Source organism: Saccopteryx leptura, chromosome 4 (genome assembly GCF_036850995.1).
Source record: "Saccopteryx leptura isolate mSacLep1 chromosome 4, mSacLep1_pri_phased_curated, whole genome shotgun sequence".
Taxonomy (NCBI): domain Eukaryota; kingdom Metazoa; phylum Chordata; class Mammalia; order Chiroptera; family Emballonuridae; genus Saccopteryx; species Saccopteryx leptura.
This window is the reverse complement of record NC_089506.1, coordinates 103,024,564-103,050,007: the sequence shown is the minus strand read 5'-3', so window position 1 is coordinate 103,050,007 and position 25,444 is coordinate 103,024,564. Positions and strand designations below refer to the sequence as shown.

Sequence of the window (25,444 nt, the reverse complement as noted above, 5' to 3'; positions counted from 1 at the left end):
AGCCAGGGCTTTAGGGCTTTTCTTTCAAAATCCTAAGTTTTCTTTGATATTTTAAAATAATTGGGTTTCTACTATGAGCTGAATTCCAGGACTGTTATGGGGAGTGGTGGGTAGACAGACAGGATGTACCAGGAAAGAAGTCACTATAAAGAAGCCCACAAACAATTTAGTAATCTGGATGGGAGATTTAAAAGAATATATTGATAAATATGCCTGTGGTGGCACAGTGGATGCAACATCGACCTGAAATGCTGAGGTCGTTGGTTTAAAGCCCTGGGCTTGCCTGGTCAAGGCACATATGGGAGTTGATGCTTCCTGCTACTCCCCCTCTTCTCTCTCTTTCTCTCTCTCTCTCTCGCCCTCTCCCCCCTCCTCCTTGCCGCCTCTCTAAAATGTATATATAAAATCTGTTTTTGGCCCTGGCCGGTTGGCTCAGTGGTAGAGCGTCGGCCTGGCGTGCAGAAGTCCTGGGTTCGATTCCCAGCCAGGGCACACAGGAGAGGCGCTCATCTGCTTCTCCACCCCTCCCCCTCTCCTTCCTCTCTGTCTCTCTCTTCCCCTCCCGCAGCCGAGGCTCCATTCAAGCAAAAGATGGCCCAGGCGCTGGGGATGGCTCCTTGGCCTCTGCCCCAGGTGCTAGAGTGGCTCTGGTCACGACGCCCCGGATGGGCAAAGCATCGCCCCCTGGTGGGTGTGCCGGGTGGATCCCGGTCAGGCGCATGCGGGAGTCTGTCTGACTGCCTCCCCGTTTCCAGCTTCAGAAAAATACAAAAAAAAATTTTTTTTAATTAAATATAACTGTGTTGCATAAATAAGTTTGTAAAATGTGATTTTGTTTACTCACTTTGTTAAAAATAGCGCTGCCAGGTGACACTGCTAATTACCTTCCTGCTTGGGAAGGGATATTGTTATGCTAATATTTGCTGGAGGAGGGGTTTTGTACCAAAAAGTTTTTGTGGGTTTTTTTTGGTATTTTTCCGAAGTTGGAAATGGGGAGGCAGTCAGACAGACTCCCACATGCGCCCGACCGGGATCCACCCAGCATGCCCACCAGGGGACGATGCTCTGCCCATCTTGGGGCGTCGCTCTGCCACAATCAGAGCCATTCTAGTGCCTGAAGCAGAGGCCACAGAGCCATCCTCAGCACCCGGGCCAACTTTGCTCCAATGGAGCCTCGGCTGCGGGAGGGGAAGAGAGAGACAGAGAGGAAGGAGAGGGGGAGGGGTGGCGAAGCAATGGGTGCTTCTCCTGTGTGCCCTGGCTGGGAATTGAACCCGGGACTCCTGCACATCAGGCCGACGCTCTACCACTGAGCCAACTGGCCAGGGCCCCTAAAAGTTTTTTTTTAATTTTTATTTTATTTATTCATTTCAGAGAGGAGAGACAGAAACACACAGGGAGAGAAGGTGGGGAGAAGCAGGAAGCATCTTTATTATATGCGGCTTAAGTGTCTGTTTGTCGCCGATAGCTTATTGGTTGCTTGCGTAACTGTACTAGCCAATGGGGTGAAGTTGCCACGGCATTCAAATAGTCCTGCCTTCTGGCATGCCACCTCACAAATTGAGGTTAAAGATTGGAGCAATTATTGTGCTGTTAAGAAATCTTAACACCAGAAGAGGTCTTTGCAATGGTACAAGACTAGAGGTTCTCCAATTGAAAAATAATGTCATAATAGCTAAGTCTTTGACTGGTTCCTCTAAAGGTGAAATACATGTCATTCCAAGAATTGATTTGGCTCCATCTCAAACAGGGTTGCCGTTTCAATTGAGACGTAGACAATTTCCTGTAAAACTTGCCTTTGCTATGACCATCAATAAGTCTCAGTGCCAAAAGCTTAAGCGTGTTGGCATTTTTTTACCTGAGCCTGCATTTGGACACGGTCAACTTTATGTTGCCTGTTCAAGAGTTCGTGAAAGAACGGACGTAAAATTAAAAATAATTGATGGTCCTCTGCAAGGCGAGCTTAAAAATGATGGAAAGATCTACACAAGAAATGTTGTGTACAAAGAGATCTTTGACATGTGAATTAACATTTTATTATTTAAATCACCTTTATTTGTTGAGCTAGCGGTGGCTCTTAAGAAATGTACCACCAGTGGTTTCCTTAATTGCACTCTACTTTAAGCAATTAAGCAAGTAGAAGGGGGAAACCCCGTGGGGCAGTAAGCAAAGGGGCATCCTCGCCACCTGCCCTGGGTAATTCAGTTTGAATTAGCAGACACCTTTGCACAAATCATTTTAATTACAATTTATAATATCTAGAACAACAGTCATTTCGTATGACCGCCGGGCTTTCTAGTCAACTCTTATATGTGCCTTAACCAGGCAAGCCCGGGGTTTCAAACTGGCGACCTCAGCATTCCAGGTTGACACTTGATCCACTGCATTACCACAGGTCAGGCGCACCAAAAAGTTTTAAGAAGGAGAAGAAAAAAGAAGCCAAGATGGTATAGGAGAAGCCAGTTTTGTGCAGAGATGAGAAGGGAGGTGTGCAGATGGGAACCAGAGGGCAAGGGGCTTTGTGAGCTCTGCTGAGACTGGTGGGGGCCTTTGATTCTAGGGAAACCCGGGAGATTCTCCTGGTTGTAGAACTGGAGAATGTGTGAGTGGGTTTTGAAGCCCTCTGTGTGTGTTTTTACTCGCCAGCCAGTTGCAAGGCTAGAATAAAGGAATGGCCCACCAGTTTTTGCTTCCGCTGTTTCTTTACCATCTGTCCGAATCTAATGGGAACCTGCATGTGCCAGGCTGTGACAGCTGCGACTGCTGGCCCTACAACTCTGATATTCACTTACTCTTTTATAGGATGAATGACAAAGTACTTATACATCTATTACAGAACACAAGGTTCTCTGCTTGGGGTGTTTCATTCAAGAACAAGACATGGCGGTTGTTAGATAGTTTTATTCACTTGCAGCAAGGAAATAAGAAATCACATCCAAAACTCTTTCCCAGAAGGAAAGCTTAGCCTTGCTTATACACACTATTTGATTAATTACACACCGATTTCTTCTTTGTAGTTGGCTACACTTATCTGGTTGAGTTCCTGTCAAATTCATCCTGTTTATAACATCAGGTCTGCAAAATACTATGCTACATTTTAACATTTAGCAAGAATAGCATTTAGTTAAAACTGCACAAACCTTAAGACCCTTGTCCTAACAATTTCATCTATTCATTCAACAATTCAGTTAGGCCCTGTTCTAGTGATGGGAGTATTAACAAAACATAGCCCCTACCTCATAGAGCTTAAATTATACAGCTCTGCTATCTAATAAATTTACTAGCCATGGGTATTAAAATTTTAATTAATTAAAATTAAATAGAAGAAAACATTTAGTTCCACAGTCACATTTAGCCACAGTTCAAGTGCTCAATTGCCACAAGTAGCCAGTGGCTACTGTATTAGAGCAGATATAGAACATATCAATTATCACAGGAAGTTCTTTGGAACAACTCTGCTGTAAAGGAAAGACTCTTGCCTTGTAACTTGACTGAAGTAATGATTTGTTATTAGAGTATGAAGAGGATAGGAAAAAAGAGAAATGAGAATTTACTATCTCAAAATGAAGGGGTCAGATTACACATCAATAGTCCAGTTTAGGTGGTTCATTTCTAATCACCTTCTGTCACAATCATATACTGTATGCCAACTCCCTCACCTAATTCCTCATTAATCAAACCACATTTTCTGTTATTTGGCTACTTTCTACACTATATTAAACTAGCTAAGAATTCCTTCTGCTAAATTACTGGTATTCAGGTTTGCAAATCAATCTCATACCTTTGAACCCAACCCCCCAGGGAAGCAAAATAATGAACACCTCTAAGCTGAGAACAACAGCAAGGATTGCTAGCTGCTTACATTCTTCATAACAACATCCTGATTTTATTCCGTGTGGCAGTGAGCCCATGGGAATGAGCGAAAAGCCTGCAGTTTGTTGCCTTCCTTGTTGTAACTAGATTGCATCCTTTTGTAATAGTTCAGTGCGGTTTCTAGAATAGCTCCTTGGAAGGGAAACACACAGCTAGAATGCCCCCTTTTGGTCCTTCCCCTGTTATCACTGCCTACGAGATGGATGAGATGGCTGGAATTCCAGCATCTGCTGTAGACCATACAGGTGGTGGAGATGAAAGGAAGATCCCAGATACTTGATGCACAATAAACCACAATGGCTTCATAGCTTCAGTCTGGACTACGTATCCTTGAATTTCCTTACTAAGAGAATATAAACCATAATGTGGCCAAGGATTGTAGTCAATCCCTAATTGACAAAATGGTGATTCCTCCTAAAGCTCTTTTCTCATGTAAGCACTCTGTCAAGAGGCCAAAAGACCCTGCCTTTGAAATCTCTTTAATTGCAAGAGATACTAAGTCATATGCAGCTGCAAAATTTAAGACAATTTTAGATTTTGCTTACAAAGCAGTGGCTTTGTAAGGGGTAGAATGTTATAAAAAATTCAAATGAGCCTGACCTGTGGTGGCGCGGTGGATAAAGCATCGACCTGGAAGTGCTGAGGTTGCTGGTTCGGAACCCTGGGCTTGCCTGGTCAAGGCACATATGGGAGTTGAAGCTTCCTGCTCCTCCCCGCCTTCTCTCTCTCTCTCTCTCTCCCTCCCCCCCCCTCTAAAAAATTGAATAAATAAAAATAATTTAAAAAAAAAATTCAAATGATACCCAAGAAAAAGCAAATCAGTTTAGATAAAGCCAAATCCTGTCAGTGGCTTGCAATTAAATGTCTAATTTTTCCCTAACTACATTACCAGTGTTCTGAGGTTTTCAAGGTACAACACAGACTCTTTAGCGCAGTAGTCCCCAACATTTTTTGGGCCACAGACCGGTTTAATGTCAGAAAATATTTTCACAGACCGGCCTTTAGGGTGGGACGGATAAATGTATCATGTGACCAAGACAAGCGTCAAGAGTGAGTCTTAGGTGGATATAACAGAGGGAATCTGGTCATTCCCCCCCCCCCCCCCAAGCTGGAAACGGGGAGGCAGTCAGACAGACTCCCGCATGCGCCTGACCGGGATGCACCCGGCATGCCCACCAGGGGGCATCGCTCTGTTGCATCCAGAGCCATTCTAGCACCTGAGGCAGAGGCCACAGTGCCATCCTCAGTGCCTGGGCCATCTTTGCTCCAATGGAACCTCGCTGCGGGAGGGGAAGAGAGAGACAGAGAGGAAGGAGAGGGGGAGGGGTGGAGAAGCAGATGGGTGCTTCTCCTGTGTGCCCTGGCCGGGAATCGAACCTGGGACTCCCACACGCCAGGCCGATGCTCTACCGCTAAGCCAACCGGCCAGGGCCGAATCTGGTCATTTTTAAAAAATAAAACATCGTTCAGATTTAAATATAAATAAAATGGAAATAATGTAAGTTATTTATTCTTTCCCAGCCTGGGGGTTGGGGACCACTGCTTTAGACCACAGGATGGAGCTTACAAAATATCCTGAAACTCAAATCAGGTTTCTCTAAAATTTTAGTTTTAGGATGTCTAGTAACTGAATTGCCATGAGCTATCAAATATGGACCTGAGATTAGAAAGCTCATAAGGCTCAGACTGAATTCTTTCAGTGATCCACTATTGCTGTTGTGCTTAAACAGAATATCTTTAGTACAACCTATATCAAATAAATCCCCAAAATACTTCCAAGTAACAGAGGGTTAATGGAATAGTTTCAGGAATACTTTAAAAAGTGCTAAAATTTGGGAAGAATTATGCATCCAAATCGAACCAATATTTATTAGTAACCTATTGAGAATGTCAGACATTTTTTCATTATCTTAATTCCCCAAACTCTTTTAACTCACAAAAATTCATTTTACACTTAGGCGTAGAGAAGCTCCTTCTCAAGGTCACAGAAATAGCAGCAGATAAAAGTCAAAATTTCAACGTAGGGTGCATTGACTCCAACTTCAGTACAGGTACTTCTTTTCACTGTGGCTGTTTTAATAAAACTTGAAAAATAAGTTTTTGCCTGACCTGTCGTGGCGCAGTGGCTAAAGCATCAACCTGGAATGCTGAGGTTGCCAATTTGAAGCCCTGGGCTTGCCCAGTCAAGGCACATACAAGAAGTGACTTGCCTGCCCAGGCGGTGGCACAGTGGATAGAGCGTCGGACTGGGATGCAGAGGACCCAGGTTCAAGACCCCGAGGTCGCCAGCTTGAGCGCAGGCTCATCTGGTTTGAACAAAGCTCACCAGCTTGGACCCAAGGTCGCTGGCTCCAGCAAGGGGTTACTCAGTCTGCTGAAGGCCCGCAGTCAAGGCACATATGAGAAAGCAATCAATGAACAACTAAAGTGTCGCAACAAAAAACTGATGATTGATGCTTCTCACCTCTCTCCATTCCTGTCTGTCTGTCTGTCCCTATCTATCCCTCTGTCTCTGTAAAAAAAAAAAAGTGACTTGATGCTCCCTGCTCCCCCCATCTCTTTCTCTCTGCTCTGAAATCAATAAATTAAAAGAAATAAGTTTTTTAACTAAACATAAAACCGGAGAGTAAAGGGACTGTATGGGTGAAAAGGAATATTTCTAAAGAATTTAAAAATGTTAAAGCTGAGTAAAATAAATTGTGGTATACCAGGGCTAACAATGTTTCATCTATACATCCACAAAAAACTCAGGTCCTGGCCGGTTGGCTCAGCGGTAGAGCGTTGGCCTGGCGTGCCCCCGGGTTCGATTCCCGGCCAGGGCACACAGGAGAGGCGACCATCTGCTTCTCCACTCCTCCCCCTCTCCTTCCTCTCTGTCTCTCTCTTCCCCTCCCGCAGCCAAGGCTCCATTGGAGCAAAGATGGCCCGGGCGCTGGGGATGGCTCCTTGGCCTCTGCCCCAGGCGCTGGAGTGGCTCTGGTTGGGGCAGAGCATCGCCCCCTGGTGGGCATGCCGGGTGGATCCCGGTCGGGCGCATGCGGGAGTCTGTCTTGACTGTCTCTCCCCGTTTCCAGCTTCAGAAAAATGCAAAAAAAAAAAAAAAAAAAAAACCCCAAAAAAACCCTCAAAGTTTGAGAGATCACTCCTTCATGGACAATCTGTCAGAAGATGTCACTTTTCAGAATCCCTTCACCCATTTCTAGCTCCCTCCCAGTTCCTGGCCGGTGCAGCCCAGGGCCCCATCACGTGGCGTTCCATTCCCCGGCTTTTCCATTGTGACTCCTCCCTCAGGTCATCTCGCTGTCCTGTCCCCTGCTGTTTCACAAGGGTCGCTCTCTGTTTGTGAAATGCTTTATTTTGGATTTAAGAAAAATGATTGTGTTAACATTGACTCTTTGTCTTACAAGAATTAAATTTTGAGTGGGACTAGATTTAACTTGTTCACAGTCGGGATCTCTGGGCTTTGACTCCAGTATTTTTAATGCGGCTGTTTTTTTTAAAACATTAAACAATGAACATAAAACTGTACAGAAGAGCACAAAAACATTTGGAATGGATCAAGTTCTCAGGTTTCATACTGGCTTAAACTGACTAAATAGGCAAATTTGTTTTGTTTTTTAGTATTCAGTAATTGTGTCAGGTGGGAAGCTCCCCATTTTGTTTAACTCTCTCGCACTTGGGATATAATTTTACCTTCAATTTAAAGTGACAACTTACCCTTTTTTCGAACGAAGTACATAATTCAAGACCAAGTGCAAAACAGAAATAGCCCTTTGGCTGTCTGCCTTAGGAATACGCAAACTTTCAAATACGGGATCAAACGGAGATGAGAAGTGGTGAAAACTCCCGCGACGACCATCCCCAGGGCCTGGCGGGGCGACGCGGGTCGCACCTCGCGGACTCAGCTCGGCCCCACAGAGGCGTCTGGGAACTCCAGCTGGAGACCCCGTGGGGAGATGAAGTTTCCGAGGCCCTCGGGAATCACAGAGGCCGCTCAGAAGCCCCACACCCGGCCCTCATCCTGTGGTCTCCCAAGGCCTCCAGGGCCCGACCCTCCGTAGACGTCAAGTCCTCCACGACAGGGATTTATGAGGAAGTAATCTGGAAATCTGATACTTTCACTCCCGCAGGGGCTGGGAACTTGCGTTTGGCGTCGCGTGGCGCGGAAGCTTGAAGAGACTTCACTAAGTCCCACTCGGGCTCAGCACTTCCCCGGAGGTCCCAGGCCCTGCTTCCCCCAATCTCCCCCAGGTCACGGATCTAGGTCCCTTCCTCCACCCCCCACCCCCCACCCGGGGGTCCTCACGCCTCACCCCTCACCACTCCCGCCCCCTCGAGCCCCGTAAAACGAGGCCTTGCGTCCCCGGGCCAAGTGCCCGGATGCTCTCCTCCCGCCTCCACCCCGGCAGGCGCTGTGGCCCCGCCCCCTACGCGGCTCAGCGTGCCACGTCACCGTTTCCGGCGCTTCCGGAGGCGCAGCGGGCGATGACGTAGGGGGACTTGCCCTCTATATGAGGTTGGGGAGCGGCTGAGTCGGCCTTTTCCGCCCGCTCCCCCCTCCCCCCGAGCGCCGCTCCGGCTGCACCGTGCTCGCTCCGAGCTCCGGGCTCCCGCTAAGCCAGCGCCGCCGTCGTCTCCTTCCAGCCGCAATCATGATCATCTACCGGGACCTCATCAGCCGTGAGTCGTGACTGCTGTACCTCTACTGTCGCGCGCAGGGGATGGGGTGCGGGTGGGGGCGGGGAAGACGGACGCCGCCGCTCTTTGAGGCCTAGCAGATTCCGGCAGCCTTCCCCGGAGCGGGGTGGGGTCGGTGCTTGGGGCACGCGCCGGGGCTCCAGCGCCCCGGAAGGGTGAGGGCCGCGTGCCTCCAGCCAGCGCGGGAAATGGCGGCGCCGGCCTCGGCCCGGGCGCGTCGTGACGGCTGGTCCGTGTCTCCAAGCAGATGATGAGATGTTCTCCGATATCTACAAGATCCGGGAGATCGCAGACGGGCTGTGCCTGGAGGTAGAGGGGAAGGTGAGTCGTCCGGCTGCGGCATGGGGGAGGCGAGAGTGGGCGAGCTCGGGTTTCCGCCGCTCCCCCGCCCGAGATTGTGCAATCCTCTTCGCTGCCTCCTGGCGGAGAAGACTCTTTCCGGGCTTGGGTTTTTCTAGAAAAAGTGGAGGCGGAGCTGAGCCTGGAAATAGGTCCGCCGCCTGGGCGCCCATCCTCCCCAAGGCCTGTCTGGGACAGGTTGTCTGCGTTTGCGGCTTGGGATCCCCAAGCCCTTGAAGAGTTTACCTTGTGCCTACTTGCTCTCAACCCGAGAGCCCACAGAAAACCTCACTTAGTTGTAATCCCGTTTTCATTCTGGTCAAAAAAAGTTCTTAAGGTGTTTCAGGAAATAAAGGTGTCATAAATACCTCCCCCCCAATGTTTTGGTGATTTTTAACAGAAACCAAAAACTTCTGGGGGGGGAAGATGATGCATGTATAGAAAATTTTCTTGGATGCGTTTGTGTTAAGATTAAGAATATCTATTGGCAACTAAACTTTTTTTTTTAACTATTTCTTAACGCAGATGGTCAGTAGGACAGAGGGTAACATTGATGACTCACTTATTGGTGGAAATGCCTCCGCTGAAGGCCCCGCTGGTGAAGGTGCCGAAAGCACAGTAATCACGGGTGTTGATATTGTCATGAACCATCATTTGCAGGAAACCAGCTTCACAAAAGAAGCCTACAAGAAGTACATCAAGGATTACATGAAATCGTAAGTGATACGGAACACCCAGGTGTGTCTGGCACTTTAGGATTTAAGGATTGACTAATTTAGAGATTCTTTAGCAGCAGGCATACTTGTGGGGAAGTGTTACCTCTTTTATAATAATGAGCTCATAAGGGTGCTTACTCCTCTTTTTTGTGGGTTCTTGATCCTACAGGAAAGATTTAACAACACAAATCCAGGTGATTTTGAGAGTATGTTTATTAAAGCTGAGGATAGTGAAACAAGGGAGGTCTTAGGACAGAAGTGGGAAAGCCTAGCAGTGCTGCTTCGGCACACTAACTTATAGGAAAGGAGTGGGGCGTGTGGGCTGTGTGGACTCAGTGAAGTGAAAGTTACAGTGATAGAAATGGGCCGAGGCAGAGCTGCTGTGTTAGTTCTCTGAAAAGTCAGAGAAAAGGGGGCCTTGGAGACAGGTTCCGGGGGTAAGCCCTGCTGTGCACTGCTCCTGGGTGCAAGTCTCATGGGTACTGTTGGAGTTTAGGAGAAAGCAAAAGAGAATTCTGGAGTAAAGGAGGGGCACAGGTGTGCTCCAAGGAGAGGGAGCCTATAAATAAACTAAAGTGAGCATACTGAGGCAGTCTGGCTTTACCTTTTTAGAATAATAATACTTTGGAAATAAGTTAACTGAGATTTTGAGACATCCATTGAGCCTAGTTATTTTGCACAGTGACACCTACTTGCTATTTTCATTGGGTTTTTGTTTTTACTTAGGGTATATACTTAAAGTTATTTTGCTCAGAAGTTAATATATTAACCTGTTAATAAAACATCCTTTTAGAATCAAAGGAAAACTTGAAGAACAGAGACCAGAAAGAGTAAAGCCTTTTATGACAGGGGCTGCAGAACAAATCAAGCACATCCTTGCCAATTTCAAAAACTACCAGGTAAATAAATACCTTAAATATTTGGATTAAAGGATTATACAGCTTCAGCTTGTTTCTTACTGAGTCTGTAATGAAATTGAGCTGATTTTCTTGGGCTTTTGAGCAGTTTGAGTAGGTCAGATTCAGCTCCAGTAGTACAGCCTTCTCTGCTCCCAGGTGTGTTTCCAGATCTTATTTTCTGATTCCAGAATCTCATCCCTTCCCAGATGACATTTACTAGTTGTTCTTCCTTCCCAGTTTTCTTCATAATTCAGTGCATCTCATTGCCACTGGAGCTCTTTCTGATAGAGGTAAGCTTCTCCTTTTGGGGAACTTACACGACTGCTCTTAATAAGTTTTAGACTTAACAATTCAGAGACTTCATAATTAAGAAAAAACCCATCACAACTGCTATTTGATTTTCTGGGTTTCACCAATGCGTGCATGTATAAAATACTTCCCCATATGTGCTCACTCATTGGCAGCATTATTGTCGTGTACCTGACTTTGTAATGTGTTTGTAGGGTTTAAAATGATATATATGGTTCAGAGAGAGGTAAGTTGCCAGAAAGCCTACAGTGTTTCTGTATTTCTCTGTATTTGGTCATTATTAGTGCTTTACTCAGGACCAGATGTTTGATTACTGAGCATCTTCTTTCTCTGAAATTCTTTTCAGTCATGATGTTCTGGGTCATTTTTGATTGTTTAATTTCAATTTGTTTTGATATGGCACATCTGTATATAATAGTCTAATTCTAGATGTTTATTGTTTGCTTCCTAAGTTCTTTATTGGTGAAAACATGAATCCAGATGGCATGGTTGCTCTACTGGACTACCGTGAGGATGGTGTGACCCCATATATGATTTTCTTTAAGGATGGTTTAGAAATGGAAAAATGTGTAAGTACATAGAAGTGAGTCAAATTCAGTCATGTAAAAACGGAGACATCTTAGGTGTGATTCTTATTTCATGCCACTGAGATAGAATGGATTCTACAGCAGTATTTTTTAAATGTGGGAACAGGTCTTGTTTCTCTTCAGGGATCTAAAGAGGGTTTCACATGTAAAAGAACTTTGTGGTGTAGAATCTTTGTTGTCTACAGAAAACTGTTAAAATCCTTCTGGAGTTTACTGATAATTGGCAGTTGATCATTGAGAGCCTTGGTGTTAACTAGCTTTTAGTAAATACTGATACGCACCTTGCTTTGTTAGAGTAAATGAATATCTGCTCTGCGAGGAACTATTGGAAACAGTACAGGGTGAAGGCCTTCATTATCCTGGTTTTCAGAGGCTTTCATCTAAATTAGTAACAGGGTAAACTTGAACGTACACTAACCAAGATTACAGGCAACAAGACAGTGTCTTAGACCAGTGCAAACGCCTTGCCGTAAGGAAATTTTCAGAATATCGGCAGTTTCTCTGGCTAAAGCATTGTGTGAGTGGGACTTTTCTGGAAAGTGGGCTGCCTGGGATTCGGTAAGGGCGGCTCTGCATCCACTGATAGACCTTGAACAGTCTGACGTTGTTCTTTTGGTTTGCACGAGGATGCGAAAGAAAGAATCCCTGCGCTTTCTGTCTGTCTGCGTGGCAGCCCAGATTGAATAGGGGACTACATCTGCAGCCTAGAAATGTTCAGTGCTTTCAAACTGAGGGAGAGGTGTTCATTATAAATCTTTCTTGTTTTTTACAGTAACAAATTTGGCAATTTGGATCTATCACCTGTCATCGTAACTGGCTGCTGCTTTTCATCACACCAGGACTAGGACAAATGGGACTGATGTTATCTTGAGCTCTTCATTATTTTGACCTCGATTGATTTGGAGCGGAGGCATTGTTTTTAAGAAAAAACATGTCATGTAGGTTGTCTAAAAATAAAACGCATTTAAACTCGTTTGAGAGAATGCCTCTTAGTTTAATCCATATATAAATCTATCCTGTGTAGTGTGCCTGGAGGAGCTAGAGCCGGGTTGTAGACCACTGCTGTAAAGCATAAGACTGTCTTCAGATCACTGCTACACTGCAAACTGCTGCTGAGACTGGAATATAAAAAGCAAGGATCAAAGTTTTAATTCTGAGTTGAAGGAAAGGGAAAGACCATGCTCACAGCAGAGCCAACATTTGAAGTGGATTCCTTAGACATTTCATCACCTACAAACGGAAGTAGTTAACTGGAAGAGATTACCAAAAGAATAAAAAGAGACTAATAACAGTTGGAAGCAAAGTATTGTCTGAGATTATTTATCATATCAAGTTAGGACCAAGTTCTATAGAAATCTAAGTCTCCTGGAATTGTGTAATAAGCTTTTGTCAAACTCATGGAGCTGGGTTGGCAATCTGGTGCATTCTGCCACCTATTTTGTATGATTTCAGGGTGGTTACATTTTTAGATGGGAGAAGGAAATTGAAATAGCGAATGGGATGTGAAATCTAACTTGGTGTCCTGCTTAATCGGGGCACTGCCATGGTCACTTGCTTATGGATTCACTGGCTGTGGCACTACAAGAGCAGAGATGAGTGCAACAGACCTTTAGGGCCTGTAAATCTTAACCGTGTGGCCCTTTACAGGAAAGGTTTGCAGGCCCCTCTAAAGATGAGGTGGTAAGTGGTGAGTTAGCTGGTAGGTAGAGGAAAAAGCAGCTGTTGTGTCAATGTATCTGAGTTAGGCTGTGGGTGTGGTGTATAAATGCGTCTGATCTGGAGCAGTTCCTGTCTGCTAAGGTTCAAGTGCAGATGCAAGAAAAAAAGGGTCCTCACCTTTCTGTGATTGTCACTCGGGATTGAATGGGAGAAGATTGAAAAAACATGGAGATTTTCCAATTCAGAAATTACCTTGTAAACAGTTGAAAAACCTGTTTTACTACAGAGAAGAATGTAGAACATGAGTTGACGAGAAGTTGGGAGATGATTCCCTGACACCCTTGCCTTCTGAATGATTCCATTTTAAACGCTTTAGGGTTAAAGGTAAGCCAGTGATTTTTATTTTAAATCTGGTCCTATGACATGTGATCCCAGGGTAAATCCAGTGGTTTGGCAATTTGGAATTTGCCCTAGTGTGGTCCAGAATTTTGAGACATGCTGATCAGATAGGTAATACCCATTGGTTACTGGGAGCAAATCCCCAGATACTACAAACAATTTAAAGCACTCTGATTTTTGACACCAAGTTGTAAAGTGCCAGTCATTGGGTCAAGGAGGCCACTTACTCGCTTACTGTAACATACTAAGGGGGAGAGAATTTTCAGGCAGTGGTCGAAGATGAGGATAATTTGACAATGAGATGTCTTGAGGTTGTATGTAGGCTGAAACTGGATTTAGTGAGTTAGCCATGGGAAGGTTGGGAGAACAGGAATAGCAATGTCAAGGTTTCATGTAGGAAGTAAATTCAGGTAGTTGTCTAAGAATGCTTACTTTGTATGTAGAAGTTACTCCCAGTCAGGCGTACATTTTCATTTTTTATTTTTGTGAAAGGGACAGATAGGAAGAGAGATGAGAAGCATCAGTTCTTTGTTGCCGCACCTTAGTTCATTGTTTTCTCACATGTGCTTTGGTTGAGGGGCTACAGCAGACCTCTTGCTCGAGCCACTAACCTTGAGCCCAACCTGGTGAGCCTTGCTCAAAACAGATGAGCCTGCACTCAAGCTGGCTACTCGGGGCCTCGAACCCGGGTCGTCCTCATCCCAGTCCGACGCTCTATCCACTGTGCCAGCACCTGGTCAAGTACATCATTTTCTTATTGATGCTGAGTAATCGGGCTTCTAGTGGAATTTGAGGCCTAGGCCGTTAAATGTGTGGACAAGTAGTGGAGAAAGGACTTTCTTTACAGTGTTGTTTGGAAAAGCCTTTGTAATATATATGAACACAAGCATTCCAGCAAATGATTGAGTGTGCTTGACATGTTCTGGGGATAAGGTGGCCAGTAGGCTGGACACAAGGTGGCAGAAGAAGAGGTAGTGTGGAGAAGTCAGAGTGAGTGCATAGGAAAAAGAAACCGATCATGGAGGAAAGCCGTAGTAGGGCTTCGAGGGAAAGGTGGCGATCTGACCTAAAAGAACATGTCCTGGCTGCTGGGTAGTGGGGTAAAGGCAGAGAACAAGGGTGAGGTAAGAGTTCACTCACTGTAGGTTGGTAGTTGTGGAAGGGATTGGAAATCAAGATGAACATGACTTGCCCATATGTTGAAGGAAGGTGGAAGCTGGATTTAAGGGTTGAAGCCAAGTGTTTTGTCCTGAGCATCTGGAAGAAAGGAGTTAAACTAAGATGGGGAATCCAGACTGGTTATATGAGATGTGGGTTCTGGATACAAATGAATTGGATAGACAGATATTTGTCATGGGAGAAGAGTGGGTGGATTTAAGCGAGAGACCTTGAGAGACCTTAATACATGACTGTTGAAGCCAAAACACGGTCAGGTGACCCAGGGAGTGAGGATACAGTCAGCCCTCAAACTCAAAAATTTGTCAGGTGATGAACCAACAAAGGTGACTGAGATGGCCCGGCCCCTGAGGTAGGAAAACCAAGAGAGTGGCCGCCTGGAAGTCTACTGGACAAAATGTTTCAGGAAGGAGGAAGCATCAAGGTTATCAGGTGTGAATCGGTTAAGTAAAATCTTCAGCGTTTTAGGAGGAAGGAAAGCCTGATTAAAATAGGCTCAAGGGAACAGCCAATTTGCAGGCAGCATATTGCCCATGAAATGTCATAATACAAGAACGTTTTAAAATTACATGTGCATCTGCTTAAGCAGTAGGTGTATGCATCACTCATTTGAAATACATTTTTTTAAGGTCTAAATCACCAGTACATGTGTATGTAAATTTCATCACCTGACCTGCAGGGTCAACCAATAACTATAAACAACTGCTAATGATGACAATACTGTAATGGTAAAATTGTGAGGAGAGCCTGGCCTATGGTGGCTCAGTGGATAGAGCATTAACCTTGAATGCTGAGCTTGCTGGTTGGAAATCCGAGGCTTGCCTGGTCCAGGCACATATAACAATCAATGAACTATGAATTGATACCTTTTGTTCCACCTGCCCTCTCTCCTCTCTGTAAAATCAGTAAGAAAAATCTTTTTAAAAAATTGCACAGAAAGCAGCAAAAACCTCAACTAACTGGAAGAAACCCTGATAACAGCACCCCAAAGTTGAGCACCTGTGTGCACATGCACGGAGCTGAATGGCCTTGACTGCAGTAAAATATTCAGCAAAGTGGAGCTTAAAGCAGGAGGGCTTGAATGATAAAGACCACATCTTAGCCTGACCTGGTGGTAGCACAGTGGATAGAGCCTCGGACTGGGATGCGGAGGATCCAGGTTTGAGACCCTGAGGTCGCCAAGTTGAGCACGAGCTTATCTGGTTTGAGCAAAGTTCACCAGCTTGGACCCAATGTCGCTGGCTCGAGCAAGGGGTTACTCGGTCTGCTGCAGCCCTAGGTCAAGGCATATATGAGAAAGTAATCAATGAACAACTAAGGTGTTGCAACAAAAAACTAATGATTGATGCTTCTCATCTCTCTCCGTTCCTGTCTGTCTGTCCCTATCTATCCCTCTCTCTGACTCTCTCTGTCACTGTAAAAAAGAAAAAAAAAAAAGACCACATCTTAGTGACTTAGTAGGTCACTGCTACATAAATCTTAGTTATATGGTAAAAGTATGACTAATCGCCCCTGGTGGGCTACTAACCTATTTCTGAAAAAAAGCTTCAGCTTTTTGCAGTTGGCACAAGTTTCCAGAGACTCCATAAGAACTGGGAACCCAACCTGATGTTTTTGTTTTTTTTTTGTTGTTTTTTTTTTTTTTTTTTTTTTTTGCATTTTTCAGAAGCTGGAAACAGGGAGAGACAGTCAGACAGACTCCCGCATGTGCCCGACCGGGATCCACCCGGCACGCCCACCATGGGGCGATGCTCTGCCCACCAGGGGGCGATGCTCTGCCCATCCTGGGCGTCGCCATGTTGCGACCAGAGCCACTCTAGCGCCTGAGGCAGAGGCCACAGAGCCATCCCCAGCGCCCGGGCCATTTTTGCTCCAATGGAGCCTTGGCTGCGGGAGGGGAAGAGAGAGACAGAGAGGAAGGCGCGGCGGAGGGGTGGAGAAGCAAATGGGCACTTCTCCTGTGTGCCCTGGCCGGGAATTGAACCCGGGTCCTCCGCACGCTAGGCCGACGCTCTACCGCTGAGCCAACCGGCCAGGGCCCAACCTGATGTTTTTGGATACATTTATGATCTGGGGCTATCCATGGACCATACTTGAAAGTCACTGGCTTGAAAAACAGTTTTGGTTTTTGGGTATTTAGTTCTTTTGGTAACATATTATTCCATTATTCCAAAGGAAAAGTCCTTGATGAAAAAGTGTTTAACATGCACAACTAAAGAAAGGTACTAGAGGCCTGACCTGTGGTGGCGCAGTGGATAAAGCGTCGACCTGGAAACGCTGAGGTCGCCGGTTCGAAACCCTGGGCTTGCCTGGTCAAGGCACATATGGGAGTTGATGCTTCCAGCTCCTCCCCCCTTCTCTCTCTCTACCTCTCTCTCCTCTCTAAAAATGGATTAAAAAAAAAAAAAAAAAAAAAAGAAAGGTACTAGAACCTTCCACTGAATTACTGTTAGCTGCTATGACAGACCTGAAGTTTACAGATAACTAACTGCTGGCAGTTTATATCCACCCCACTGAAGATGCATTGTTCACTGGGCAATGAGAACCTCAAGTGGCTGTCTGTACAACCGTGGAGAAAACGTCTCTCCAAGTAGTGATGTCTCCCCCAACTACCTACCCTACCCTCCATTCACTCGACATGTTTCTGTGTGTATAAATAGTGCTCTTTTCTGAGCTTTTGAGGTAGAACACCAAGATGAAAAATGCCATATGAAAGTTTTTGCATGTATGTGTCAATTTACAGATGGGGAAATGAGAATTCTGATAACAGGTGAATCACTTAATGTGTCGGCTGACAGAGAACAGACACACAGACCATGGCAAGTTAAAAGAGTACAGCACTTTTTTTCTCTTTTTGGAGAGGAAGAGAGAGATGAGAAGCATCAACTCGTAGTTGCTTCACTTTAGTTGTTCATTGATTGCTTCTCACATGTGCCTGGCCCAGGGGACTCAAGCTGAGCCCGTGACCCCTTGCTTAGAGCCAGCGACCTTGGGCTCAAGTTGGTGACCTCGGGGTTTCAAATGGGCACCTCTGTGTCCCAGGTTGACGCTCTAGCCACTGCACCACCACCAGTTAGGAGAGTACAGCAATTTTTAGCGAGAAAGAGACAGAGATGAGACCTATCAACTCGTAGTTGCAGCACTTTAGTTGTTCGTTGATTGCTTCTCATGTGTTCCAGCTGAACTAGTGACATCTTGCTCAAGCCAGTGACCTTGGGCTTTAAGCCAGCGACCATGGGGCCATGTCTGTGATCCCACACTCAAGCTGTGAGCCCATGCTCAAGCTGGTGAACTTCGGGAGTTCGAACCTTAGTCCCTCAGCGTCCTAGGCTGACGCTCTGCCCACTGCGCCACCACCTGGGCCAGGAAGTCCAGAATTTTTAAAAGTACTGTAGAACTACTAGAGCTTCTAATAGTTTGATAATGCATAGAATCTAATCATGTACTTCGGAATTTTCCTCATGTGTAAAGAGCGGATAAATCCAAGCTTTTTTTTTCTTTTTAAACATTTATTTATTGATTTTAGCAAGAGAAGAAGGGAGTGAGAGACAGAAACATTGATCTGCTCCTGTATGTGCCCTGACAGGTGCTCAGATCGGCAACCTCTGCTTTGGGATAATGTTCCAACCAACCAAGATATCTGGCCAGGGCAAATCCTAGTTTTTAGTCAACTGCAGCTTGCACATGGCCTCATCTAGAGCTTGGAGTTTATAAAATTATTCTTTCCACTGTATAATCTACCATTCCCTAAGCAGCTGGTAGAAATTTGGCAAAGTGCAGAGAAAGTTGGTATTTTGTGGACATCTATTCAAAACGGCTATACATATATATGGAAGGAAGAAATTTTACCTTCACATTCTTTCAATTGGTGTAAAAACCAAATAGACATAAGACATTAACAAGAGAAAACCAAATTTAATGTGTGGGAACCTATGAGAGAGTCAGAGACCCCATATTCATGAGAGATTCACAGAAAGAAAAAAATAGGAATATAAGACATTCTGAGCTGAAATGAGGTAAGGTGCCTTCAAAGAGTCACTGCAGCCCTAACCAGGTGGTGGCACAGTGGATAGAGCATCGGACTGGGATGCAGACGACCTAGGTTTGAACCCCGAGGTTGCCAGCTTGAGCACAGGCCCATCCGGCTTGAGCATGGAGTCGCTGGCTTGAGCGTGGGATCATAGACATGACCCCATGGTCACTGGCTTGAGCCCAAGGTTTCTGGCTTAAGCAAGGGGTCACTTGCTCTGCTGGAGCCCCCTGGTCAAGGCACATATGTATGAGAAAACAATCAATTGAACAACTAAGGTGCTACATGAATAATTGATGCTTTTCATTTCTCTCCCTTCCTGTCTGTCTGTTCCTATCTGTCCCTCTTTGTCTCTGTCACACAAAAAAAAGTCACTGCAGAATAAGAGCAGATGTTCATCAATTAGAAGTTTGTCCTGTCCTATAGATAGGTAAAATAAGGTTGTCTCTGATAATCTCTTATTAGGGCAAGTCCCCTAATTTAGTCCAAGGTAGTCAGGCAGCAGGGGGCGATGTTTCTCTTGAGGCCCCAGCTAAAGTTGCCTTTAGCTCAAAACAATGCACACAATGCAGAGGCACATCTTGGAGTGATTCGTTCTGAACCCCACCATGTAATTTCCTTCTTTTTTTTTTGTAACAGAGAGAGCAACAGAGGAAGGGAGGGATGGCCCTGGTCAGTTGGCTCAGTGGTAGAGTGTTGGCCTGGCATGTGGATGTCACGGGCTTGATTCCCAGCCAGGGCACATAAGAGAAGCAACCATCTGCTTCTCCACTCCTCTCCCTCTCACTTCTATCTAATCCGTCTATCTATGTATCTATCTAATCTATCTATATATATATAATCTATCTATCTCTTCTCTCCCTCTGCAGCCATGGCTTTATGAAACAAGTTGACCCTGGGCACTGAGGATGATGGCTTCATGGCGTCTGCCTCAGATGCTAAAAAAAAATATGGCTCCAGTTGCAATGGAGCAAGGGCCCCAGATGGGCAGAACATCACCCCCTAGTGGGCTAGCTGGGTAGATCCCAGTCAAGGCACATGTGGGAGTCTGTCTCTGCCTTTCCTCCTCTCACTAAAAAAACAAAAACAAGCCTGACCTGTGGTGGCGCAGTGGATAAAGCGTCGATCTGGAATGCTGAGGTCGCCGGTTCGAAGCCCTGGGCTTGCCTGGTCAAGGCACATATGGGAGTTGATGCTTCCAGCTCCTCCCCCCTTCTCTCTCTCTCTCTTTCTCTCTCTCTCTCCCTCTCTCTCTCCTCTCTAAAATGAATAAATAAAAATAAAAAAAGAAAATAAATAAATAAATAAACTTCCTGAGAATCATCTCATATATATATATTAAACTATATATATACATATATATTTAAAAAAAACAAAAACAATAACAAAAAACTACCAAAGAGAGGAAGGGAGAGAGATGAGAAGCATCAATTCTTCATTGTGGCACCTTAGTTGTTCATCAATTGCTTTCTAATATGTTCCTTGATCGGGGGTGTTGGGGGATGACTATAGCAGAGTGAGTGACCCTTTGCTCAAGCCAGTGACCTTGGGCTTTAAGCCAGCAATCATGGGGTCATGTTTATGATCCCACGCTCAAGCCAGCAACCCTGCATTCAAGCCAACAACATCGGGGATTCAAACCTGGATTCTCTGCATCCCAGTCCAATGCTCTATCACTGTGCCACCACCTGACCAGGCTAATTTTCTTCTTGAGTACATCAATTTGGAAGTCTCCCTCAACTACCAATCTGTTGAATTCAAAGACAAAAACTGGCAAGTGAAAGAGAAAACATTACTGCACATGAAATCAAAAAGAAAATACCTTTTGACTACCTCACTGAGGTAGAATAACGCCCATCAACAGATGGTGAGTACAACACTGGAAGGTAAGTAAACCCGGCCCTGGTCGGGTCCTGACACGTCCTCCACTGCTAGCAAGCCATTCCGCTTAAGCCACCTCCTCTGTATTAACTTGAAAGGAATCAATCCATTGATGGTTTTTGTCAACTGGGATATGGGCTGTGTCAGTGCCCTTGGTGATTGCCATAATATCAGCAGAACAGTCGATACCAGCTGCTGATATCTATTAAAAGCAAAAGTGACTAAGCTTTTGGAAATCGTTTAAGCAGTGTACAACCTGTCCTGCTCTGCTCCACAGAGGAGGAGGGCTGGGTGTGAATGTGAGAGCAGCAGACATGTCAGCATCCCCAGGGCAGCATGAAGGCAGTTAGTTACTAAACCTATGGTTTATGGGCAGTGCGAGGTGTGTGAAACACCTTCCAACTACTCTTAGCTTCTCCTATCAATGTCCTGTAAGGATCCTGCTGAATATTCTCCTCTAACCGCTCAGGTTGCCTGTATCTGAAGCCCTTTTCCACTCCCCCACCCAGCCTGCATGTACTCACTTGACCGTACTCTGCACCACACAATTCACCATTCCCTTATCCCTCCTGTCTTGCAGCACACAAAGGGCCAGCTTCAGGGGTTTGCAACCCGTGCAGTTACCCTACATTTAGAAGGGCATGTGCTTGGCTTAATGCTCTGCTTTTCACTATCTTGAAGTTTCTTCCCTGGCCAAGTAGCTCAGTTGATTAGAGTGTCATCCCATCACACCGAGGTTGTGGGTTTGATCCCTAGTCAGGGCAGATACAAAAATCAACCAATGATGGCATGAATAAGTAAACAATAAATCAATGTTTCTTTTCTTTTTTTTTTTTTTTTAGCAGTGAGAGACAGAAAAGATAAGGACAGACAGGCAGAAAGGGAGAAATATGAAAAGCATCAATTCTGTGTGGCACCTTAGTTGTTCAGTGATTGCTTTCTCATATGTGCCTTGATGGGGGGGGGGAGGCTACAGCAGATCAGGTGACCCCTTGCTCAAGCCAACGACCTTGGGCTCAAGCCAGTAACCTTGGGCTTCAAGCCAGCAACCTTTGGGCTCAAGCCAAGGACAATGGGGTCATGTCTATGATCCTACGTTCAAGCCAGCAACCCCTTGCTCAAGCTGGTGAGCCCGTGCTCAAGCTGGTGACTTCAGGGCTCAAACCTGGGTCTTCTGTGTCCTAGTCCTATGCTCTATTCACTGTGCCACTGCCTGGTCAGGCAATAAATAAATGTTTCTTCCCCCAACCCCTGCCCTTTTTCCTTCTAAAAATTTATTTTCAAAAATTCCTAATTTTTTAAAGGGCCCCATTGTTTTCATTTTGCACTGGGCCCCACAAATTATGTGGCCAGTCCCAAATACATGCATGGGTGCATGTGAGAGGGGAGTGTATTTTCTGTTCGAGGTTGGTAATTGGTGGCAGGTGGAGCAAGGTAAGATAAGAGGGTCATGAGAAGTCAAGGCAAGTTATTGGGCAGTGAAGTACTCTGTGAAGATAATAAGCCATTGACCAATAATTGAATTCACTCATATAAACTAAAAGCACAATGTAAGCTTTGAATATATGGATTTTGCTGCAAACTCTGAAAAGGAATAGGAGAGTTCTAGAGGTTGAGCTCACTCTACCAGACTTCACCATCACAGACAGATTCGAGTTTTTTACTAAATTATAGCTAAGTTCCCTGAGCACTCGACCCAGGAATGACCCACTTGCTGGAATTACCATTTCAATTGGGTTATTAATCAAGAGGATGTTTCCAAATTGCCAGCTGGGCACAGCACATTTACTCTTTCTACTTTGTATGTAGGTATAGAACTCAGGAAGGTGCAAATAGAAAGCTATTTTTTTTAAAAGAAGAAACTGACCACTTCTTTTTTCTTTTTTTCAGGGACAGAGAGAGAGCCAGAGAGAGGGATAGATAGGGAAAGACAGACAGGAACGGAAAGATGAGAAGCATCAATCATCAGTTTTTCATTGCGACACCTTAGTTGTTCATTGATTGCTTTCTCATATGTGCCTTGATCGTGGACCTTCAGCAGACCAAGTAACCCCTTGCTTGAGCCAGCGACCTTGGGTCCAAGCTGGTGAGCTTTTTGCTCAAGCCAGATGAGCCTGCGCTCAAGCTGGTGACCTCGGGGTCTCGAACTTGGGTACTCCGCATCCCAGTTCAACGCTCTATCCGCTGTGCAACCGCCTGGTCAGGTGAAACTGACCACTTCTTTCAATGTAAATATGTAATGAAAATTTTGCACAAAGCCATTCATAACTGGGCCGGTGGCCCACTTGCTCAAAGCTTACCAACCTCTTCTTCCTATCCACTCTTGCTGCGAGGTGAAACACAGACTTGGACCCTTTGCATTGAGCTCTTCTCTCTTCTGAAAAGCCCTCTCGGTCATTGCTACAGAACAGCACCTCTTTGGGTTTGCCAGTTCCTCCAACTATCCTGTCCACCCTCACTCACACTGGAGTGAGGTGACCTTTCTTCTGCTTTACTGAAATCATCAATTCCTTGTCTTCACATGACTGTTATTTCTGAAAGCAAGAATGGGGTTTTGTCAATCTTCCTTCTCTGCCAGGGCATTCAGTAAGGATTTGCTGATGGAGTAAATAATGAGCTTTCACTGGTTCCTGAGATGCTTTGGGCCATTATTTTCCCTGGGTTGCTTCTGTTCTTTTTGAATGCAGACACTAAATTTGAAAAAGAGGATAATCAGACATGAATGTTTGTCTGAAGAAGAGTACCGTATTTTTCGTTCCATAAGACGCACCTGACCATAAGACACACTTAGGGTTTTAAGGAGGAAAATAAGAAAAAAAAATATTCTGAACCAAATGATATGTTAAAATATTTAATAAAATACCATATTCTTTGCTCCATAAGGTACACAGGCATTTTCCCCTCCACTTTGGGGCGGGGGGGGGGGGGAGGGAGTGTGTCTTATGGAGCGAAAAATACGGTAATACTTCTACCTGAAGTGCTTTTTGCACAAGCCATTGGTCCTGGCAGTCACTAATGCAGTCAAAGGTTATGGTACCTTTGCATTACTCAGTAATGCAACATACTCCATTTCTATCTTAATTGTGAAATGATTGTTTTCCAAAGCACTTAATGCCTGTGAAGACTTGGCTCTCCCTAGTGTCTAAAGTCAATTGTATTGCTCTTTGCATCTGTGACTGCACAATAGGCTTTTTCTTATCCTACTCTAGATTCCAAAGTTATGTCCAATGGGTGATTCCATGGTGGGAGATGTGGCATTATGCTGACTCTTGAAGACTAACACTCATGTCTCATCCCTGGCCATTGCTTCAGAATTACCTGGTATGATTTTTTAAAATATGGATGGAATTCTTCCCATTACACATTACAGACAGGGGAGTTTCTATGTATTAAGTCAGAAATTGTAGAGTCTGAGATTTTACCCCATTTGCAAGCTAACAAGTTAACCTACCACAGTTTCATACACAATCCCTGACAGAAAATACACGACCTCTGGGCAGAGAGATAGATGGTTTACTCCTCACAGCAGCTGGAGCACCGTCCGGCATAGGTTCCCGTGCTCAACCACCGCGCGCCGATGTGAAGAAGGCTGGATGTTGCCTGCACACATGATGAGGTAACTAGAGGAGAACTCCCAAATGAGGAGACGCTTTCTTTTTAATTAAGAAATTACATTTTTAATTCATTGATTTTAATGAGAGAGAAATGGAAAGAGAGGGAGACAGCCAGGAACATCACTCTGTTCCTGTATGTTTCCTGACTGAGGATTGAACTGCCAACCTCTGCGCTTCAGGATGACGCTCCAACTAATGGAGCCATCTGGCTAGGCCCAAATTAGGGGACTCTATTTATGTCTTTTAGATTTTATTTATTCATTTTTAGAGAGAGAGAAAGAGCAAGAGAAGGGGAGAGGAGCAGGAAGCATCAATTCCCATATGTCTTGACCCAGGCAAGCCCAGTTTTGAACTGGCAACCTCAGCGTTCCAGGTCAATGCTTTACCCACTGCACCACCACAGGTCAGGCAATTAGGAGACTCTTTAAAAATATATTTTTTAAATTGATTTTTACAGAGAGAGAGAAACATTGATTTGCTGTATGCACTCATTGGTTGAGTCTTGCATGGGGATCAAGTTCATAAGTATCGGGACAATTCTCTAGCCAACTGAGCTATCCAGCCAGGATACAAATTAGGAGGCTGAGTTTGTAAGGCTGTTAACATATCTGCTTGTCCTTCCATGGAGAGGGACGTTACTCACTGGCTGGGAATGTAAGCAGATGCCTAGGGGAAAGGCATCTCTAGTTAATCATGCTGAGATGTCTCTGGGGGGTGCATGTCTGAGTCTCTTCACAGGATACCCCATCTCTAGGGATGTTTATCTAAATCTTAAGAATGTTTGCTATTCTAATACATCCTTTGCTCAGAAGGCCCAGACCATGCAGGAATGGGGAAGATTCCTGCAGGATTATTTCCCAACACCACCAATCAATAAGAAAAAGACCAGTAACCCTATAGAAACAGGGGCAATGCTTAGAATCCAGTTCACAGAAAAGGAACTATAAACATATATTTTCTACTCATTCGTTGTGGAGGCTGCCCAGGGTGGTTGGGGGGGGGGGGGCAACATTGTCATAAATGCACACAACCACTGTCCCAGTCCTTCCACTTCTGGAAATTTATTCTACATATATAAACACTGTGATTGAAGTGTTGTTTGTGATAGCAAAAGATTGGAGATAAGTATTCGTCAATAGAGGGCTGTTTGAATAAATTGCGGTGTTGTCTTAGTCTATTTGAGCTCACAACACAATACCACAGACTGGGTGGCTTAAACAACACACGTCTCTCACAGTTCCAGAGGTGGGAAATGGAGAAACAG

At 45.1% G+C, this 25,444-nt stretch overlaps 1 protein-coding gene and 2 non-coding genes across 3 annotated transcripts; 2 read left to right on the top strand and 1 right to left on the bottom strand.

The window, feature by feature from the left end:
• Positions 1-1,253: 1,253 nt before the first annotated feature.
• Positions 1,254-1,329, bottom strand: TRNAI-GAU (transfer RNA isoleucine (anticodon GAU)). Its single transcript has one exon. It is a non-coding gene; the product is annotated as a tRNA-Ile (tRNA).
• A 7,054-nt stretch (positions 1,330-8,383) lies between these two features.
• On the top strand, positions 8,384-12,394 carry TPT1 (tumor protein, translationally-controlled 1). Its single transcript, XM_066380868.1, has 6 exons — positions 8,384-8,553; positions 8,819-8,892; positions 9,436-9,626; positions 10,420-10,525; positions 11,287-11,403; positions 12,194-12,394. The coding sequence occupies exons 1-6, from the start codon at positions 8,526-8,528 to the stop codon at positions 12,194-12,196; spliced, it is 519 nt and encodes a 172-aa protein (XP_066236965.1). The 5' UTR covers positions 8,384-8,525; the 3' UTR covers positions 12,197-12,394.
• LOC136404683 (small nucleolar RNA SNORA31) lies at positions 11,992-12,120 on the top strand. The gene has a single exon (XR_010751396.1). It is a non-coding gene; the product is annotated as a small nucleolar RNA SNORA31 (small nucleolar RNA).
• Positions 12,395-25,444: the final 13,050 nt, after the last annotated feature.

Coding starts and splice junctions, on each gene's coding strand:
- TPT1 (XM_066380868.1), top strand. CDS start 8,526: ATGATCATCTACCGGGACCTCATCAGCC. Junction 9,627..10,419: donor ATCAAGGATTACATGAAATC/GTAAGTGATACG, acceptor ACATCCTTTTAG/AATCAAAGGAAAACTTGAAG. Junction 10,526..11,286: donor CCAATTTCAAAAACTACCAG/GTAAATAAATAC, acceptor TTGCTTCCTAAG/TTCTTTATTGGTGAAAACAT.